General features: G+C 35.6%; 1 protein-coding gene across 2 annotated transcripts; it reads right to left on the bottom strand.

Moving 5' to 3' along the window:
- Nucleotides 1-3,322: 3,322 nt before the first annotated feature.
- On the bottom strand, nt 3,323-17,534 carry CLF (SET domain-containing protein). 2 transcript variants are annotated; one of them, XM_085713169.1, is made up of 18 exons: nt 17,244-17,534; nt 16,252-16,353; nt 15,815-16,137; nt 12,685-12,846; nt 11,818-11,902; nt 11,496-11,651; nt 11,362-11,409; nt 11,222-11,293; nt 10,790-11,137; nt 10,445-10,635; nt 7,479-7,614; nt 7,155-7,378; nt 6,837-6,968; nt 5,887-5,980; nt 4,585-4,632; nt 4,352-4,480; nt 4,184-4,261; nt 3,323-4,087 (listed from the first exon to the last, which is right to left on the bottom strand). In XM_085713169.1, exons 1-18 carry the CDS (start codon nt 17,313-17,315, stop codon nt 3,896-3,898), a joined length of 2,592 nt encoding a protein of 863 aa, XP_085569295.1. In that variant the 5' UTR covers nt 17,316-17,534; the 3' UTR covers nt 3,323-3,895. The 2 variants fall into 2 exon arrangements, with proteins under 2 accessions (XP_085569295.1, XP_085569296.1); XM_085713170.1 differs by having other exon boundaries at nt 5,887-5,977.
- Between the last annotated feature and the right edge of the window lie 1,480 nt (nt 17,535-19,014).

Below are 19,014 nucleotides of genomic sequence, written 5' to 3'. Positions count from 1 at the left end.
TATTCGAACACCCAAAGGAGAGTGAAACCACACCTTTTTCGCCCAGATGCACCCTTTAAAGACATGATCCAGATCTTCGTCAGCATTACCACAACGAGATCAAAGAGGGTCAATCAACATTCCTCTATGGATCAACTTCTTTTTAGTGGGGAGGCTATCATGAAAAATCCTCCAAGCAAGGTGGATATGTTTTGGGATGGTGCGAATGTTCCAAAGCTTTGACCAACACTCAGAATTGGCACCACGAGTAGAAGTTTGAGAAATGTTAAATTCCTCCCACTTTCGAATGGAGTGATATGCACTTTTAACTGAGAAAATGCCATTTTTGTTAGGTCCCCAAATTTGAGAATCCATATGTGTTGATGTTGGCAAAGGGAGTTGGAAGATTTGCATGGCTTCAAAAGGCAAGAAAGTTGCATTTACCAACGATGCATTCCAAATTCCAAGATCATGATGAATAAGTTGAGACACCTGAGAAAGTTCAGAATTGGGGGGCTTTGGAGACCACACTTTGTAGCCATTTTGAAGAGGGAGCCAATTATCTTCCCAAATGTTGATGAAATGTCCCGTTCCCACTCTCCAAAGACATCCACGATTCAAAATCCATAAAGCTCCTTGGATACTTCGCCAAGTATAGCTTGGAATATGTCCAAGACTCGCTTTCAATAAATTTCCACTTGGAAAATATCGAGCCTTTAAACACCTTGCAAGCAAAGAATCAGGATTTGATAATATACGCCAGCCTTGCTTAGCAAGCAGAGCAAGGTTGAAATCTTTGATATTTCTAAAACCCATGCCTCCACTCTTTTTGGGTTGACAACATTTATTCCAATTAATCCAATGAAACTTTTTCTTCTCCCCTTTACTGTAGCCCCACCAGAACTGTTTGATCATAGATTCAATATGCTCGCATAACCCTATTGGGAGGAGGAAACAACTCATGATATAGGTTGGGATAGACTGAACCACTGATTTGATCAAAACTTCTCGACCTGCTGATGAAAGAAATTTCTCCTTCCAACCTTTCAACTTCTTCCATACCCGTTCTTGGATAAAATCAAATACTTGTTTTTTCGATCTCCCGACATAGGAGGGAAGCCCCAAGTATTTTGATTGTGTCTCCACAGCCTTAAAAGGGATCCATCTTTGGAATTCAATTTTTTTCTCATTCGGAACATTTCGGCTATAAGAGATCTCTGATTTATCCAAGTTCACAAGTTGTCCAGAAGAATCTTGGTATAGTTGGAGAATACTTTGGATACTGGCAGCATTTGATTGATTAGCTCTGCAAAAAATGAGAGAGTCATCTGCAAAGAACAAATGAGAAAGGACTGGGGCTCCTCTTGCAATTTGGATACCATGAAGGGTGTTCCTCTCAATAGCTCTTGAAATAAGCCCTGAAAAAACCTCAGCACATAAAATAAATAGGTAAGGAGATAATGGATCCCCTTGTCTCAAACCTCTGTGGGCCAAGAAGGATTGACACGGACCACCATTCAAGAGAACTGAAAATGATACAGTTGAAACACAATTCATGATAAGGGAAATCCAATGTTAGGGAAAACCCATGCTATTCAAAACTTCCTTGAGAAAAGGCCATTCAATTCTGTCATAAGCTTTGGACATATCCAATTTCATACCCACATAACCTTTACGACCCGTAGTTTTTTTCCTCATATAATGAAATGCTTCAAAAGCAATAAGTGCATTATCTGTAATCAATCGACCAGGAACAAAAGCACTTTGGGATGTATCAATAATGTCAGGTAGGATTAATTTCAGTCGATTAGCTATCACTTTTGTTATAACTTTGTAAATAACATTACAGAGAGAAATTGGTCTGAACTCACTTGTCAGAGTTGGCTTCTTCTTTTTAGGAATGAGACAAAGGAAAGTGTGATTCAAATTGCTCAAGTCTCCGCCATTATTTAGCACGTTTAGTACCAAAAAGGAGATCTCATCTCCCACGATGTGCCAATTTTGATAAAAGATTGCTGGCATGCCATCCGAGCCTGGAGCTGCTGTAGGTTTCATTGATTTTAGAGCAACAAAAACCTCTTCTCGGGAAAAAGTCTGGTTTAGAATCCCTCTCATTCGTTCAGTTACTCTGCCTTGCACAACATTCACAGCTTCATCAATCCTAGACGGCTCAGAAGAGTTAAATAAATTTTGGAAAAATTCAGTAAAAATTCTAGCGATGTCTTCTTCTTCTGAAATTTTTTCTCCATACTCATCATAAATGACATCCACCCAATTCCTACTTTTCCTTTGACAAGCCTTGATGAACATACAACTTGATACAACTTGATGAACATACAATTTGATGAGCATATTTTTCATGCCTTGTGTACAACCGTACAATTAGTATCTCTGTTTTTCTTGACAGTAGTTCAAGGAAAATGCGTTAATTCTTTTATTCTTACCTTTGAATGGTTGTTTTATTATTTAAAGCTTAAAATTGCACTTGGTTTCTATTAGATATGTGCTTAAATAACACATTTTGTTTGGCGTCTCGCAGTGGACTCTAACCTTGTTCTACCCATGGGAGATACTTCTCTTCTTCAATGGTCTCATGATGCTATTGACAAGCTTGGCATAATAATCCCCATCATTATGTGGGTTATCTGGTGTGCGAGGAATAAAAAACTTTTTGAGGACTGTAACTCTTTTATCCATGGTCTTTTAGCCAAAGTTCATTCTCTTCATATGTATGTCCTCCGTGCTTATGGTTCCCCTACTCAGTCTAGTCCCTCAAAGGCGCCTCAAGATGTAGTTTGGCCCAAAGGGCATATTGGGTCTATCATATTGAATGTGGGTGGAAGTGCTTTAACAAACCCGGGTGTAGCTGGATTTGGAGGGTTAATAAGGGATCATAATGGCAAATTTATCAAGGGTTATTATGGTAGCACCGGTTACATTCTTCATGCAGAGATCATGGCTTTGTTTCACGGCATTCAGCTCTGTTGGGAAGCAGGGTTCAAAGACATAATATGTTATTCAGATTCCCTTCAAGCCATTTGCTTGGTCCAAACGGCAGATGCTAGATATCATCATTATGGAAACGAGATTGAGATAATTCGTCAATTCTTGTCCAAGGATTGGACCGTGCGACTTTATCATATTTTTCGAGAAGGTAATATGAGTGCAGATGTTCTCGCTAAACTTGGCGCTAGAGCTACTAGTAACTTGGTGATTCTCAACAATCCTCCGAATGAACTTCAGTTGGCCCTTCTGGCGGATGCCATGGGAGTTTGACACTCTCATGCTTAGTTTTTTTTTCTCCTTTTTTCTCCTTTTTTTTCCCTTTTTTTTCTCATGTAACCAAAAAAAAATAACACATTTTGTTCTCTTGTTTCAAAAAAATCATTCAATTTTCTCAATTCCAAACACTTCCCATTTGTAGCATCACAAATTCGCATCAGACCAACAACACTTGTATATAATTTTGGTAATTTAGATTAGTCTGAGGCGAGTTAACATTCCAAAAACATTTTATTCAATGTAATATTTTTTTTTTCAAATAAGCAAAAATATCAAGATAAACTATCGAAAATTTGACCTGTAAAATTTGTAATTAAGATGATTCAAATAATCATAATATTTTTTGTAAGATTTGAAAACTGTCTTCCACTGATATGCATTTGCTCATTCCCCTTCGGGAAAAAGGATTACACGGAATTTTGATTCAATAAGCTTGTAATATCCATCTGGGATAGCTAATGCCAAAATGAATGTTTAAATGTAATTTTACCTATGCTGTAACAATTGTATGGCCTTGCTACGAACAAAAGAACTCAACAAATACTTCTTTCAGCTATGAATGAAACTGCTCCCTCTATGTGTTGATTAAAGAATACCTAAAAGAATGGATTTTTAATTTTTAAACAAACTCTCATTAAGCAAGCTTCTTTGCACGACCACTTGAAGGAGCACCGTCTTCTTTTTTCGATCCAGGGGCATCTGGCTTTCGAGCCCAAGCAGGAGCTCTGTCGGGCTCATAACGGTAATCATAAAACAGCTCCTCGCCAGCATTAATCCGTTCCTTAGCAAATATTCCGACCCTATGATCTCCATCAACCATAATAACCTGCCATTTTAAGCAGAGAAAGATTGTAAACGACGTCAAAAACACATGAATGCTCAAAATGCAATGTGAAACATAAGAGTGGGAAGAACTGAATACCTTCGCGTAACAATTTGGAACAGGAGAGTGGTTTGCAAACTTCAATTTATCACCCTTTCGATAAGCATCAAGAACAAACTGCAAACAAGATTCATCTTACATGTGATATGTGTAATGCAATGTAAAAAAACCCTTCTCCAACAAAAATTTATGGTAGTAAAATCTTGCCTGATCATTCAGATTAAAGAGAAAAGATGAATTTTCACGGTCATATATCTTTCCTCGCTTATCTGCTTCCCGGTGAGAAATCAACTCTCCGGTATACTCTCCAAGGTATTCATGCTTACAAACGCTATTCTGGAGTTCAACCAAATAGCATTAGGAAAAAACACATCTAAACAAGTCAAATCATTTCTTTTTTTTGAAGAAGAAACAAATTGAATCATCAATTTGGTAAATACCTTTAAGAAGGCTCCCCAGCCAGACACATCAGACCGTCCAAGAAGAACCTGAAGGCATATTAAATGTAAGTTGCCATCATGGCAAACAAAAAAAAAAAGCAAGGAACATCATTTAAAAGGATATAAACTCTTATATTCAAGGTAATCAAAACCGGACCAGACATTGAACCGGTGAACTCATGGGTTCAAGGTTTAGAGGTCGGACCAGGGTTCAACCGATAATAATTAAATACATGTTTTTCATTTTTATATCAAACTATTATACACACAAAAAAAAAAAAAAATATTCCTATTTTTATACTACTAAAATTTAAACATCACTCAAGTTTAAGAGATGATTTAAAAATTAAAATTATAAAAATAAGTATATAAAAGATGCTTATTAATAATTATATAAATTATTAGATTCTTATTAGCTCTTTGAAAATTTAAAAACTACGAGGCATAAACTTTTTTTTTTATATGAAGCATAAGTGATAAGACACTAAATGGATTATCAAAAAAAAAAAAAAAAAACAAGATAAGACACTAAATGGAACTCATGAAATGCAACACACATAACAATAGCCCAAGCCCATCTCATTAAAACCTATTATAACGGGTCAAATATGCCCAAATCCAAATCTCTCATATTCATAATACATAACCCTAATCCCATATTGTTGTGCGGCTGCCTATCTCTTATTCACTGTGCTGCGTCTTCATTCTAACTTTTGTCAGCAAAAGATCAAAGAATAAGCAAGAAATAACAATGTTTCTTCTTCCAATTTTCGTATCTCTGCTATATTAGAAGGAAGAACATGAAATCTAGTATCTTTCTTCCTTCGACGCCGATTATTTTCCTTCTTTTCTCTACAAAAATTATATTGTGGTTCAACCCATACAACCAGCCAAACCGCCGGTTTTCCAGTTTTATCCCAGTTTTTGACCAATTTTCCGGTTTTTGACCGGTTCCTGTACTTGGCGGTTTCTAGCAGTGACCGGACACAGGTCCGGCCACCGGTTGAACCGGCCGGTCCGGTCCGGTTTTAATTACCTTGTTTCTCAATATGAAAATGTAATGTATGCCTACACGTAGTTATATTTCTCAATAGGTACCCTTACATTTCGCTCCGTCATAATAAATTATAGGTCTCAATGTGTTATTTTTCTGAAAAAATTTCTCCACAAAAATAAAACAAATAGGTTTTGAATGCATTATTTTGATAAGAGTTAAAATTCTGGAATGAAAAGAAATGGGTGTCTATCTGAAGATTCCAAAAGGAGGTAGGATTGAAAAAGGCAGTCAAGGAAAATAAATACCTTTTGCTGCTGTTTGAGAAGAAGCTTCATGTTTCTACATTCATAATTATCCCCTCTTTGACTAGGAATCCCAAGAGTGCCATCGCCACAGCTGCTACAATAATTTAGCTCAAACAGCATAAATTAACAAGGCAAATAGTGACTAGAGAAGTAACAAACAATAATGTTTCATTGACATATAAAGGAGGCAGATAAGTTCAGGAAAAAGACATAAAACCAAATATTTTCCTAAAGCTTTAATATGTTATCATCGTTAATAGGAGGAAATGAAAAAAAATTAATGGACCATCAGTTAACATTGGCAGACCAAATAACCAATTCAATAGATCATATTAAGACTAAACACAATGATGAGGCGGATTCAAGATCACATTTAAAGAAGATATATAAGCAATACATACAGACAAATACTCTTCTCTTTTATTACATGAAAAGGACTTCGCAATTAAAAGTTCATATCAGATTGCCTTTCATCCCAATCAGCTCTACACAGTCGAACTTTGTATGGATCAGGAAAGAAAATGAAGAGAGTAGAAGTAAGAGTGGGAGGATTGTTATGATTGTTTGGATAGAGAGGGAAAAAAAGGGAAAGAAAATTGAAAGCATCTCTCTTTCCTTCAAATGGAAGATTGTAGTTTTCCACCCAAAATCAAGCATTTCATTCCACTTTCTTTTGAAAATAATTGCAAACGAACAATGTTAATCAGCTTAAATCATACGCCGGCTAGATTATTTTTTGCCATTCTTGATCAGGACTATATCCAACTGTGTTTTCCACTACAGAGTATCTAACACCTCTACTTGTTTTTCTTTTCATCCCCTTACATTTTTACTTGGTTACTTAAATCGACAAATGCATGTTTGAAATATAATTATATGTCCAATGAATATAACTAACAAATGACAGAGGCAGCGCTATACATACACAACCATAAACAGGTAATGCTCACCTGACCCAACAGTTCCTACAAACATCTGGATCACATTCCCTATCTGCAGCAAAGCATGGACATTGACGACTTCGGCATTGACTCTTCGCACAATGACAGCCTCGAAATCGATTTTTACAACTCTTGGGGCATCTTCAGATCAAAACAATTATCACACAAGTTAATGGATGTTAGCTGCATGAGCAAGCATGTATGCATGCCACAATACAATATATCTATTTAAGCTAATCGTATAATAACCGTCGGAATTTCTAAAACCATCTAGGCACGAGACAAGACAATTGAGCAAAACACTATTTGGGTAAGTTAAAAGCTTACCCACAGTACTTCTCACAGCAGGTTCCATTTAGAAGACAAGGACACTCCTTTCCACAAGCTGATTGGCATCCACATGGATTGTACTGTCGGCAGGGCTGATCCTTTCTCTCTGTAATCCTTTTCCTGATTGAATGATAGGCAGCAGATTTCCAGGTATACTTTAAACGACGGACTCTTCCTCTTCTACGTAAAAATTTTGACCTTCTTCTCACTTCATTATTACCCTTATATTCATTTGACCAAAACTTGTTCAGTTAAGCACTATATGCAAGTAACAAGGAGCAAAGAAAATATTGCACTACATATAGTTGCATCAAAATCAACCTTGGAATAGCCTTCCACGAGAGAATTTGTAGCATCCCCAGTAGAACCAGACAACTTCCCTTCTTCACAATTTATGTACTGGAAAACATCCCAACATGTCTTTAGACCATTTAAGAGATTCCTGGCTATTAGGCAGCTGCAATAAAAATCAGTTACTTATTAGGTGATTAACCATCAGCAATTCTTGCCTTAAGGTATTGTGGAGATCATTATCCTGGTCTATCTCTATCATATATGAGGAGTGCCAGCAACACACTATCTAACACACTCTAACACATTGTCTCTAATTGGTTGAAATTCAAATGGATTCCACTAAATCATCTAGGCCCCCATATAAATTTAGTGGAACACATTTAAAATCCAACCAATTCGAGAGAATGTGTTGGGAAGAGCGTGTTAGAAAGTGTGTAGCTAGCATAATTCATCATAGTTTAAAGAAGTGACAATTTCAAAATGAAAGGAGGCATCGGACAAGTCATAAGCGGGACATCCAAAACTACCTGTAATAAAACTTACGTTGAATCGACAAAATTTGCATGGTATGGTAATATGTAATTTATCCAAAAAAAAAATAAAATAATGATCAGTAATCCTTAAACACCCTTGCAGACGTGCTTATTTTAACCATGGTTATCAATGCGGGATTGTGGCGCGGCCAACCCAAAAAATGGTGTGGCACGGGAGCAGACACTAATATATATACATTTACACAACACAAGCATAAAACTATCATACATGAACTAAAACAGTATATTATATTTCACCACAATATATATATATATATATATATATATATATATGGCTAAAATATGGTATTGGTCCCTGCAAAATAGGCCAGTTTTGGTTTTGGTCCCTGCAAAAAAAATTTATAGTTTTTGGTCCCTGCAAAAATAGGCCAGTTTTGGTTTTAGTCCCTGCAATTTTTTTTTATAGTTTTTGGTCCCTGCAAAAAATTTTGTTTTTGGAAATAGTCCCTGACCCCAGTTATGTGATGATTTGTCACTTTTATAAATTAAAAAATAATTATTGTATATGTTTTATTATTATTTTTTAATTAAAAAATAATTATTGTTATATAAATTATTAAAAATAATATTCTTTTTATTAAGTAAGCACATATGCCACATATGCACAAAAGTGACAAATCATCACATAATTGGGGTCAGGGACTATTTCCAAAAAAAGAAATTTTGCAGGAATCAAAAACTATAAAAAAAAGTTTTTGCAGGGACTAAAACCAAAACTGGCCTATTTTTGCAGGGACCAAAAACTATAAAAAAAATTTGCAGGGACTAAAACCAAAACTGGCCTATTTTGCAGGGACCAATACCATATTTTAGCCTATATATATATATATATATTGAAATAATATACTATTTTTACTATTATTTAATGTGTTATTTTTTTTATCAAAATTATTTTCTCGTCTTAAAAATCCCCTTTCAAACAAAAAAGACAGTCTTAAGAGGCCCATGTTAAAAAACATAAGCCCAATAATTCAATAACCCTAGATTTGTCACGTAACAATAGCAACATGCTCGTCTTCTCTTGCTTCAGCAGCACCGTTTCATGCCTTTTTCCTCTCCTGCTCTTTTTCTTCACTCCTAAACCAGTAATAAAGGGTTATCTGAACATTTTCCCTTACTACTGTGTTTCATCTTCCCTGATCTAAGCTATTCCTCTTTGTCGCCAATTAAAAACTGGTTTTTTCTTAAAAATTGATCCGTTTCAGCAACGTAGCATGTTTACATGTGTGATGTGGTGGGAGCGGATGATATCGTGGTGGATCAGCGCTGGGATATCTCGACCAAAGCGGCTGCATCACCCATCTGAACCGCTCCGCACCGCTATATCAGTTGTAGCAGCCGCTATTGACAACAGAGATTTTAAGTAAGCAATACGATAGGAATTCCTATTGAACTTTGTATGTACAGTAAAATATCAATGTAAAATGAACAAAATAGAAGAGAGGACCAAGCCTCCAAGCCAGAGCGAGTTCTCTAGACTCTAACTAACAACAATTCACTCAGCAGGCGTTTCCGTATTCACTCCCCCCACCCCACACCCCTATATAAAGAAGGGAATTTGGTCTATCTATGACTAACCTCCCCTCCTACTAATTACCACCTAGAGGTATCCTAGGACTTGGACATTTGAGCCTATGGGCGTAAACCCTGAGGGGTTCACAGCTATTGGTTGTATGGTCGAAGTTGAATTCATATTGTTACCACTTAACCTTGAATAATGCTTTTTGGTTTCCGAGATTTGAATCAACGAAATTGTGTCTCCCCAAGAACAAAGGCATTGTGGTGACATTCTCACATGCAAACACTCTCAATGAGAGCACCAATTGATGGGAATTCCTATGGTACTCCAAATGTAGGAAGATGGGAATTCTAACGGTACTCCAAATGTAGGAATAGAAGGAATAAGGGTCAAGCCCCCAAGCAAGGGCAAGTTCTCTAGGCTCCAACTAGTAACAATACAATCTGCATGCCTTTCCTTATTCCTTTCTTTCCCATATCCTCTCTCTCTTGGCTCCTTTTACTAATTCCTTCCTAGAGAAATGCCAGACCTTGACCATTTGGGCCTTCCAGTGCAAATATATATATATATATATATATATATATATATATATATATATATATATATATATATATATATATATATATATATAAGAATAAGATATTGAAAATATGGACTCCTATTAACCAAATCAATCTCAGCATTTGATTCAGACCAATTACAAACAAGGTTGAACTCATTACTTCCAAATTGTAACAATCCATTTTCCATGAAAAATGAATGAAGACAAGCTTTTATCATGAAATAAACACTTGGACTAGTGATCCAACCAGTACATTTTCATATCTCACCTCAATACTAATTACAACATTCATGCAATCTATCATATTATCTGGTCAATAAAGACAGAAAAACACATCTCCAATTCAAACATATCTGACCTGTTTTTGCCAAAAATCTCCATTCCTTTTTCTAAAAGCCCTTTTTCAAGAGTTTTCCAAGATTTATTATCAGCCAATTCTTGTTTTGAAATGCTTTCATCCACAAATTCTTCTTTCCTCGTGTTGTCTTCCCCACTCATAACATGTGGGTCAGAAACCATATCATTCAATGAGCGGTCAGGAGCTTCACTCTGCATTATGTACAGATTATCACAAATCAATTCCTTTTGGATCTTTTAATATTAAGAAATTTGACACATTTGTGTAATAAAATAATTGTTTCTTTATTATCTTGGTAATAATTGAACTTAAATGCATGTCACTTGAACAAAGAATACTACTTACAATGGAATCAGAATCAGAAGCTACTGTTTTCTTCTGCCGTTTCTGCATGCAAACTAGAACGCGTTCTGCCACTCGCTTACTGTTTCTCTTACCAATTCCACTTTTCCCCACTGGTTTAGTTTTAGGTGGGGCTGAGTGGGAGCCTGAAGCAGCATCCCGTCCAGGACCATTCTCCGAGTCACTACTCTCAGATATGATCCTAGCATTAGATGAAGCACTTTCACTTTGGCTGCATTTTATACGCCTTCTACCGGAAGACTTTTTCCTAGATAGAGCACCACCAGAGGATTTGTCTTCAACATCAGTCTGAGTAGATGTGACTTTGGCCATTTTTTCTGCCTTGAGTACCTATAAGTCGGCAAGCATGAGCAACTTGAGTATATTGTTACAGAAACTCTATCGATAGCCCCTGAAGAATAGACCAGTACTTACCGTTCGGAAACAATTTGGCCCACATGGTACATCTTCAGTGTTAGGAGGAGTCCACAAAGGTTGCCTCTCAGCCTATTCATGAACCAAGTTAAGATACATGTAGACAACTTCATAAGAAATAACTCATAAGTAGAACCTACCGGGAAGACAAGATCCTGAGAGCATCCATGTAATCTGCAATCGAAAACCTGCAAAGTGAAAATACAGAAACAAATGAGATATAAAACAAAGAAACTGCATGCTATTCAGTGCCTTCATGGGGAAAGAATCTTACACGACATCGGCGACAAAATAGGTTGTCAAAAGAGTCAAGAGCCGCTTCAAGATCCTTTTCCAGAAAAGAATCGTCAATTTGGGAATTATCTTGTGCATCTCCATTTTTAGAATCCTCGCCACTATTGTCTTCATTGCAAAAAGTTTCATATCTGGCCTGTATAAGATGTTCGACGATGTTTCATATTTCTGTAAAGCCAGCACAAAGCAAATGGGAAACAGCTGGACGAAAGCTTAAACTACGACCAGTTTTCATCAGAACAATTGAGAGAGATGGCAGAAGTGGAAAATACATTGAAGTCAATAAATGAAAAAAAATATACCTTAATGTCACTAGTTTTTCTAGAAAAGCACTGAGCCAGGATCTCCAAAACAACATCAGATAAACCAAATTCTCTGATAGTCATGCTGTAAAATCAAACCAGACATTACATAATCCCCAAAACTGACTCAAGTGCAAAACAAAACAAAACAAAACAAAACAAAATAAATAAATAAAAAATATATATAATATAATATAATGTAAAGATAAAATCACAGCAGAAGGATACATAATAATAGCATGGTTTCATTATCCCATAATGGAAGCAGCAGAATTGACAGGATAAACCAAGCATATAATTAATTGTCCACATATTTTCATATAAATTTAACCAAGGCAATTCTTTCTACAGAAAAATGCAAAGATATCAAATGAAAGTGCAAAATATGCATAAAAACTAAATTGTTTTGTCACAAAAAGAAATTAGTTATGCAAATAACTGATCAAGTATCTTCTTTTGGGTCCTTCTTTATATAGAGAATATAACAAGAAAACAGCTATCAAAAACATCTTGCGGAACCCACTTAGAGTCAACAAAAAGACAATGGTACGCGAGACACACACGTTCAAGTATGCTGCAATCTAAAACTAAAATAATCAAAAGAAAAAAAAACTTATGAAGTATTTCATAGACAGTTCAATCAAGTACAGGTCTGAAGTGCATAAATAACTTTTAGTTACATCATACATATTACATACACACAAAATATGATTTCATTATGTTCCTACTCAAAACTTAATCTGATTAACATAACACAGAACAGTCAAATATATATTGCAATATTATTTTACATGCCAACAAAGAACATCTAACAGAGAAAAGGAAACAATGAAAGCATCAAATAATAGTTTGCTAAGTTATACCAACCGAAGTATAAAATCTTCTGATTCTACAAATTCTCTTTTTTCCTCTTCTTCGTCAATTAGTTCCTCCTCACTGTCACTGCAAATAAGTGCTTCACCACCATTTTGATCATAATAAATTCGCCTCCGACCTAATACTGATTGATCCTCTGTCATTCTTTGATTTCTGCACACAAATGATCACAAGGATCTTCAAACAATAAGATTTTTGTACTTCGAAACACAAGAAAACTAGAGAGCTGGAAATTAAAAAGGTGAAACCACAATAAAATAAAATAAAATAAGAGTGATCAGTCTCGTATGCAATGGTAAATCAAAAATGGACACCCCTAATATGGACCTTAATTTTTGTGTTCCACCCATGGTCCTCTTTATCTAACTGCCTACAGCAGGTTACCTTTTGAGTGGAAAAATAAAAGCCACGCTTTTATATTTCTCTTTTCTTTTTTGATTTGCATAAAAAAGTAAAATAAATAAAATGTCACATTTTATCTTCTTCTCTTATCTGTAGATCGCATCTCTTCAGCTTTAGTGCATTGATTTGCCAATTTCCAATCCTATTGCAAAGTAAATGTACTTTTATTCCCAATCCTAATTGTTCTATGAGTTTCCCGTCGGATTTGTTGGATCTAAAAATATCAGATCTGCAAATTCCCTGAGATCTGCAAATTTCTAACATTGATTCATCCTTGCAATCAAATTAAAGAAATTTTCTGCTAATATCTTCAAAATTTATTTGATCAACAATATACAGACAAAGAGAAAATAGATTCTCTAATCCCAAATTGAGGAATAAAGGAAAATAAAAACGTAGAGAGAATGATAAGAACATGGGGATGACACTTTAGCCATGTCTATCGTTCCTCAGCAAGGAGTCCAAGAGCAATATCACTATCACTATCAGCATGTGTCATGAGTAACTACTCTATATTCAAGTCTCTTCCTTGGAACCCAACAAAGTTAAAAACTTGAAAGCCTCCAGCGTGACGTTTTTTTTCTTTTTTTTCCAACTTAAAGGGTGACCTGCTATATGCAGTTAGATAAAGAGGACCATGGGTGGAACACAAAAATTAGGGTCCATATTAGGGGTTCCCATAAAAAATAGGTAAAAGTAAGAGCCGTGAATGCCTGAGAAAGAAACGACAAAAAAAAGTATAGAATGCTTTAAATGCTCCTTCCTCTGCCTTTGATTTCTTTCATTTTTATGCATGATATGATACATACACCAAAGACCTCAGGTTGAACTGACAAACAGATGGTATGAATCAAAGTTTAGGGTATCACACAGCACAATTAACCATTTGTTAAAAGAAATTACATAAAGGGCTGGAATATGGAAGCCAACAACAATCAAAAACTTTTTCCACTAGATGGAGTTAGTTGCAAGAATCAAATGACATCATTTTTAGAAAAAATTCCACTAGAAGTGGCATAGACTGCCTTTTATAGGTGGTTCACAAGGAATCAAGAATGACATAATAGCCATTGGATTTATCTGTACGCACACTAATACAGTACACTTCACACATGACTATTTATCTTTTCTTTCACCAAATTGGTTCGGCGGGAAGGATGTGACACTGGTGGATAATACATTCAAGGTTTCAACTTCTAGAATACAGCATGCAAAACAGACCACGGAACAAACATCTCAAACCAGGCAATCCCCTTAAATTTCTTCACTGAAAACCAGAACCAGATTGACTTAAAAAATATTAGTGATGATCGCTAAAATCCCGAATGACCTCTGATGATAATATGATATATTTGACTTCCAAATTCCAACGAAACAATGGTTTTTTACTCCGCAGCAAGTGTCCTAAAAATGTCCTTTAAGTTTCTTCACTGAAAACCAGATTGACTTAAAAAATATTAGTGATGATCGCTAAAAATCCCCATATGACCTCTGATGATAATATGATATATTTGACTTCCAAGTTCCAACAAAACAAACTGGTTTTTTACTCCGTAGCAAGTATCCTAAAAATGTCCTTTAAGTTTCTTCACTGAAAACCAGATTGACTTAAAAAATAATAGTGATGATCGCTAAAAATCCCCATATGACCTCGGATGATAATATGATATATTTGACTTCCAAGTTTCAACAAAACAAGCTGGTTTTTTACTCCGCAGCAAGTGTCTTAAAAATGTCCTTATATTTCAAAGAAAATACCAGTGATGGTTCTGCAGGCTACTAACAACAACCAGAACACGGCAAGGAAGCGATGAAGGTGGAATTATAGGGAGGTAGTGAAGATGGTGTAGACCCCAACAAATGTGGGGATGGGGTTGGTCAGAGAGAGGGAAAATAAAAAAAGAAATAAAATGTTCAGTGAAGGGAGTACATCGTAATATCGTGCGTACAAATACATCAAATCAAATCAAATGGCTATAATTTGTGGTTCACCATGGACCACCTATGAAGGTGGTCTATGTTATGTCAGACTTTGCCTTACTATCTGTATGAAAAATATTGTTTTGACCGGTTTCAAACCAGTATAAGGAGAGTATCTTCTCGTGTATCCTTATCTTTTCTATCAATATGTTTGTTTCTTGGGAATTCAATTCTTGGGTTCCTAACACTATCTATCTTGTCTTGGGTGTCTACATAGAATTTGGGCTTAGAATCTAGCTCAACCTTGCAAATTTGGGTTGTAAAATGAGGATTGTCCAACCCGCTTATGTCATCTCACTAGGCGATGTGGAACTCTCAACACTCTCCCTCACGATAAGACTGGACATTTGAAAGGATGACTAATATGGGTGGAATAACAGGATTTCAACACGCCCTCAGTCTCAAAACTGCACACCTGGAGTGAGGCCACAAATGCAAGTGGAATAAGAGAGATATTGGTCCAGTAACAGATCTAAGATGGCTTAGAATGTAAGCTTAGGTCTGACTCAACCTTACAAAATTGGCTATTAAGGTGAGGATTGCCCAAAGCCTCATAAGCACCACCTAGGTCATATATCTAGGTGATGTGGGGCTCTCAAGTCTCAACATATCAAATCAACTCGTCCTTACAATACTGAGTTTATAATCTCGTTGGCTTTTTACCATCTAACATTAACTACAATACACCACACAAACTTTAAAACTCGTAAAGAAAAACATCAATTACGGCAAAACGAACCTGTCCAGAAAAATCCATGTAGTGTAAGGAGGCAATCTTTTTACTTCAGGTAATTTAATAGGCCGAACAGCATTCTTTACAGCATAATTAGATCCTAGAAGTACTGCCGTAGAACCATGGTCATCTCCATTATAACCATTGCTCTCCCCATCATCATTACCGGCACGAACACCATTATGCATGTCAATTGCTTCTTTTTGCCTCTTACTCAGCAAATCCAGACCTCTATCTGTATCGGCAATGCCACACGTCCTCTCCGCCGACGATTTCCATATCTGGTTAGTTATAGCAATCAGCTTCTGTCTATTTTCCTCCACTCTATTCTGTTATTCCAAATGCACGCGCGTTTAACGCGCCACAACATGTTATAACAAACTATCGAAAAACCCATATACAAAAGCAACAACAAATTACAATCAGAGGTTAAGCTATTATACCTTAACCGTAACAATTCGTTTCGCAGCAACTTGCTTCTTCAAAGATTCAATAACCGCTAACACGTCTTTAACTGCAGGACTTGTTTCCTCCACTTTCTTTGTCTGCATTGTAAACAAACAATAAAACCATCACACTTACAAATTATAATTACATTATCATTACTAAATTATAACTCAACAAAACAGCCACACTCAGCATGTAGTGAAACCAAACAGGTTATCAAATGACCGAAACACACCCCTAATAAGTAAGAGTTTGTTTGTTTCAAGGATTCTAATGTTATTCCTTGGAATGCGACATTTGGAATGCAGCATTCCAATGTTTGTTTCAAGTTTTAAAAAAATTATTCCTAGATAACTTTTATTTTTGAAATTATTAAATCAAACAAATTTTAAAAATGTTCCTAGAAAATCTAATTTTTTACCAAACAAGTGAGTAGAATATTATTCCTGGAAATATTATTACTAGAAGTATCATTCCAGGGAATGTAATTCCAAACATTGAAACAAACACATCCTAATAAGCTTCCCTGTTTGAATTGACGTATTTGAACTTAACTACTGGCATAAGTTTTGTGAGATTTTTTGGAAGTACTTACGAAAACAGCTTATAACCTTGTTCATAATCTGTTTTCAGCTCATTTATGTAAGTTCTCCAAGATAGCTTATGAAAACAGCTTATAACTTGTACGAAAACAATTTAACTTCATTTTTATCTTTAGTTATAAAAATAGCTTATACATAAGTGCTTATCATGATAAGCACTTTCTTTGAGCTGCAAATAAGTTGTTTATCCAAACAATACCGTACAATGTAGCTAAAAAAATGCAGCATAGTTATTTTATACACGATTGGATTAAAAATTTCACTCAAAAAAATGCAAGTTAAAATAGAAATTAAAAACAGATCGAGGCTGAAAAGTAAATAAAAAATTATTAAAAAAAAAAAATAGGAACTGAGAATGAGAAATTAAAGAGAAAGAGAAAGTATACGGAAGGATCGAGCGGAGGGTCGGATCTGGAAGAAGAAGACGGAGAAGGCGGAGGCGGAGAGTTTGACGCCATGGTAGGTGGCAATGACGGTGGAGAAAATTATCGAAACCCGATTTGGAAATGCGGAATCGGATCTGAATCCGATTCATGCAGATTCAATTGCGATTGTGAAACCCTAATTCATTTCTGAAAATCCTTAAAAAATATATATATTAATTTATTTTTTTGCGCCGCTTTAGATAAAGACTTTGACTGTGTTGTTTTAATTTGTTGGGTAAAGTGACAGGGAATGGGGGGGAAGAGTCATGGTTTTGAATTTATATGTGGACTGTTGTAGAAGCAAACAAAAAATGGCTTATCTTGTTTGTTTGTCATCTTCTTCAATTACTTTCTTTACTCTTTACTCCTCCATGTGTTGGATACGAGGTGAATGTGGTTCTGAAATCACAGTAAAAATTTACGTTGAAGTTACAGACGGTAGTTTTTGGTTTTTACTGTTGGAAGGCATGCAATTGTACTTTGGTGGTGAAAAAATGTGTATCAACATAGACATAGCATCCGTTTGGTTTCAATTATAAGGTCGTAAGTGATTTTAGAGGTTGTAGAATTCATTTTATAATGTTTGGACAGGGATGAGAATATGTCAAGTCGGCTTACATGGGCATACGGTCTAACCTACGACAGGTCAGGTCTACCTTGTTTTTTTTTTTAAATAGAGAAGATTTAGGCTTTTTTAGAAGTCTATTTAGTTTAAAACATCATGCTAGAGGCTATTAAAAAAAACGTTAAGTCTATTAGACGGCTACTTAGGTAAATATGAATAATGATATAATATATAGTAAAGTTCTCTAAAACTTCATGTTAAATATTGAAAGATAATTTAATATCATTGATTTATTAGTTTGCTAGTCTATTTAACATTGGATCACCTTACTTATTTAAAGATATTCATATGAAATATGTCTCTAAACAGGCTAACAAGTCTAATCAGCTTATCAGAAAGTCAGACTCAGACCTAAAAAGTAAGTCTATAACATGTCACAAACCAGGCTTAGGCCTTAAAATTTTTGACAGGCCACGCTTATGACTTGCAACGCTTAGCTCGGCCTAGCCTATTCCCTTTTTCATTTTTTTCAACCAAAATGTCCTTTAGCAAAGGGACCATTTGAATCACAGACAGTCATTGCGATTTGGACAAAAGTGGCATTTTAAAATTTCAATAAATGTGTCGATCAATTTGATTTTGTCAAATTCACCATATACAATTTTTTTCTATCAAAATCTTCATTTTAAGTATTGTGATATGAACTCTAAAAAAAGTATTATGATATGAGTGAAATTAAATGTGAACCTCTTGTTTACAGTGAGATGGCATGCAATCGTATGATAATCATACGATGGTGGTGATGAGAAAATGTGTATCCAACGTACATCATGTTTCTCTCTAAATAGTAGTAATATTTCTAGGCATGGCAATGAGGCGGGGTGGGGACGGGTTTTACATTCCCCGTCCTCATACCTAATTTTCATATACTTACCCGTTACCCTACCCATATCCAACGGGAATTAGAAGTTGAACCTCATCCCCGTCCCCGATGGGTTCGGGTATCCCCGTCCCCGATGGGTTCGGGTATCCCCGTCCCCGCATTGAATAATTCTTTTTAATAAAAAAATATAAGTTTTTTTGCAACCCCTAGAGAAATAATGTAATGTATTATCCAGCAATATGCTCACTTTAACATTTGTTACATCGATTGATTTAGCTGCTCAT

Source organism: Medicago sativa, chromosome 5 (genome assembly GCF_051527215.1).
Source record: "Medicago sativa cultivar Bolivia chromosome 5, Bolivia_mono, whole genome shotgun sequence".
Classification (NCBI taxonomy): Eukaryota; Viridiplantae; Streptophyta; class Magnoliopsida; order Fabales; family Fabaceae; genus Medicago; species Medicago sativa.
The sequence above is the reverse complement of the archived record's forward strand: the minus strand, read 5'-3'. Positions and strand labels throughout refer to the sequence as shown.

Coding starts and splice junctions, on each gene's coding strand:
- CLF (XM_085713169.1), bottom strand. CDS start 17,315: ATGGCGTCAAACTCTCCGCCTCCGCCTTCTCCGTCTTCTTCTTCCAGA. Junction 16,138..16,251: donor AACGAATTGTTACGGTTAAG/GTATAATAGCTT, acceptor TTGGAATAACAG/AATAGAGTGGAGGAAAATAG. Junction 4,481..4,584: donor GCTGGGGAGCCTTCTTAAAG/GTATTTACCAAA, acceptor GTTGAACTCCAG/AATAGCGTTTGTAAGCATGA.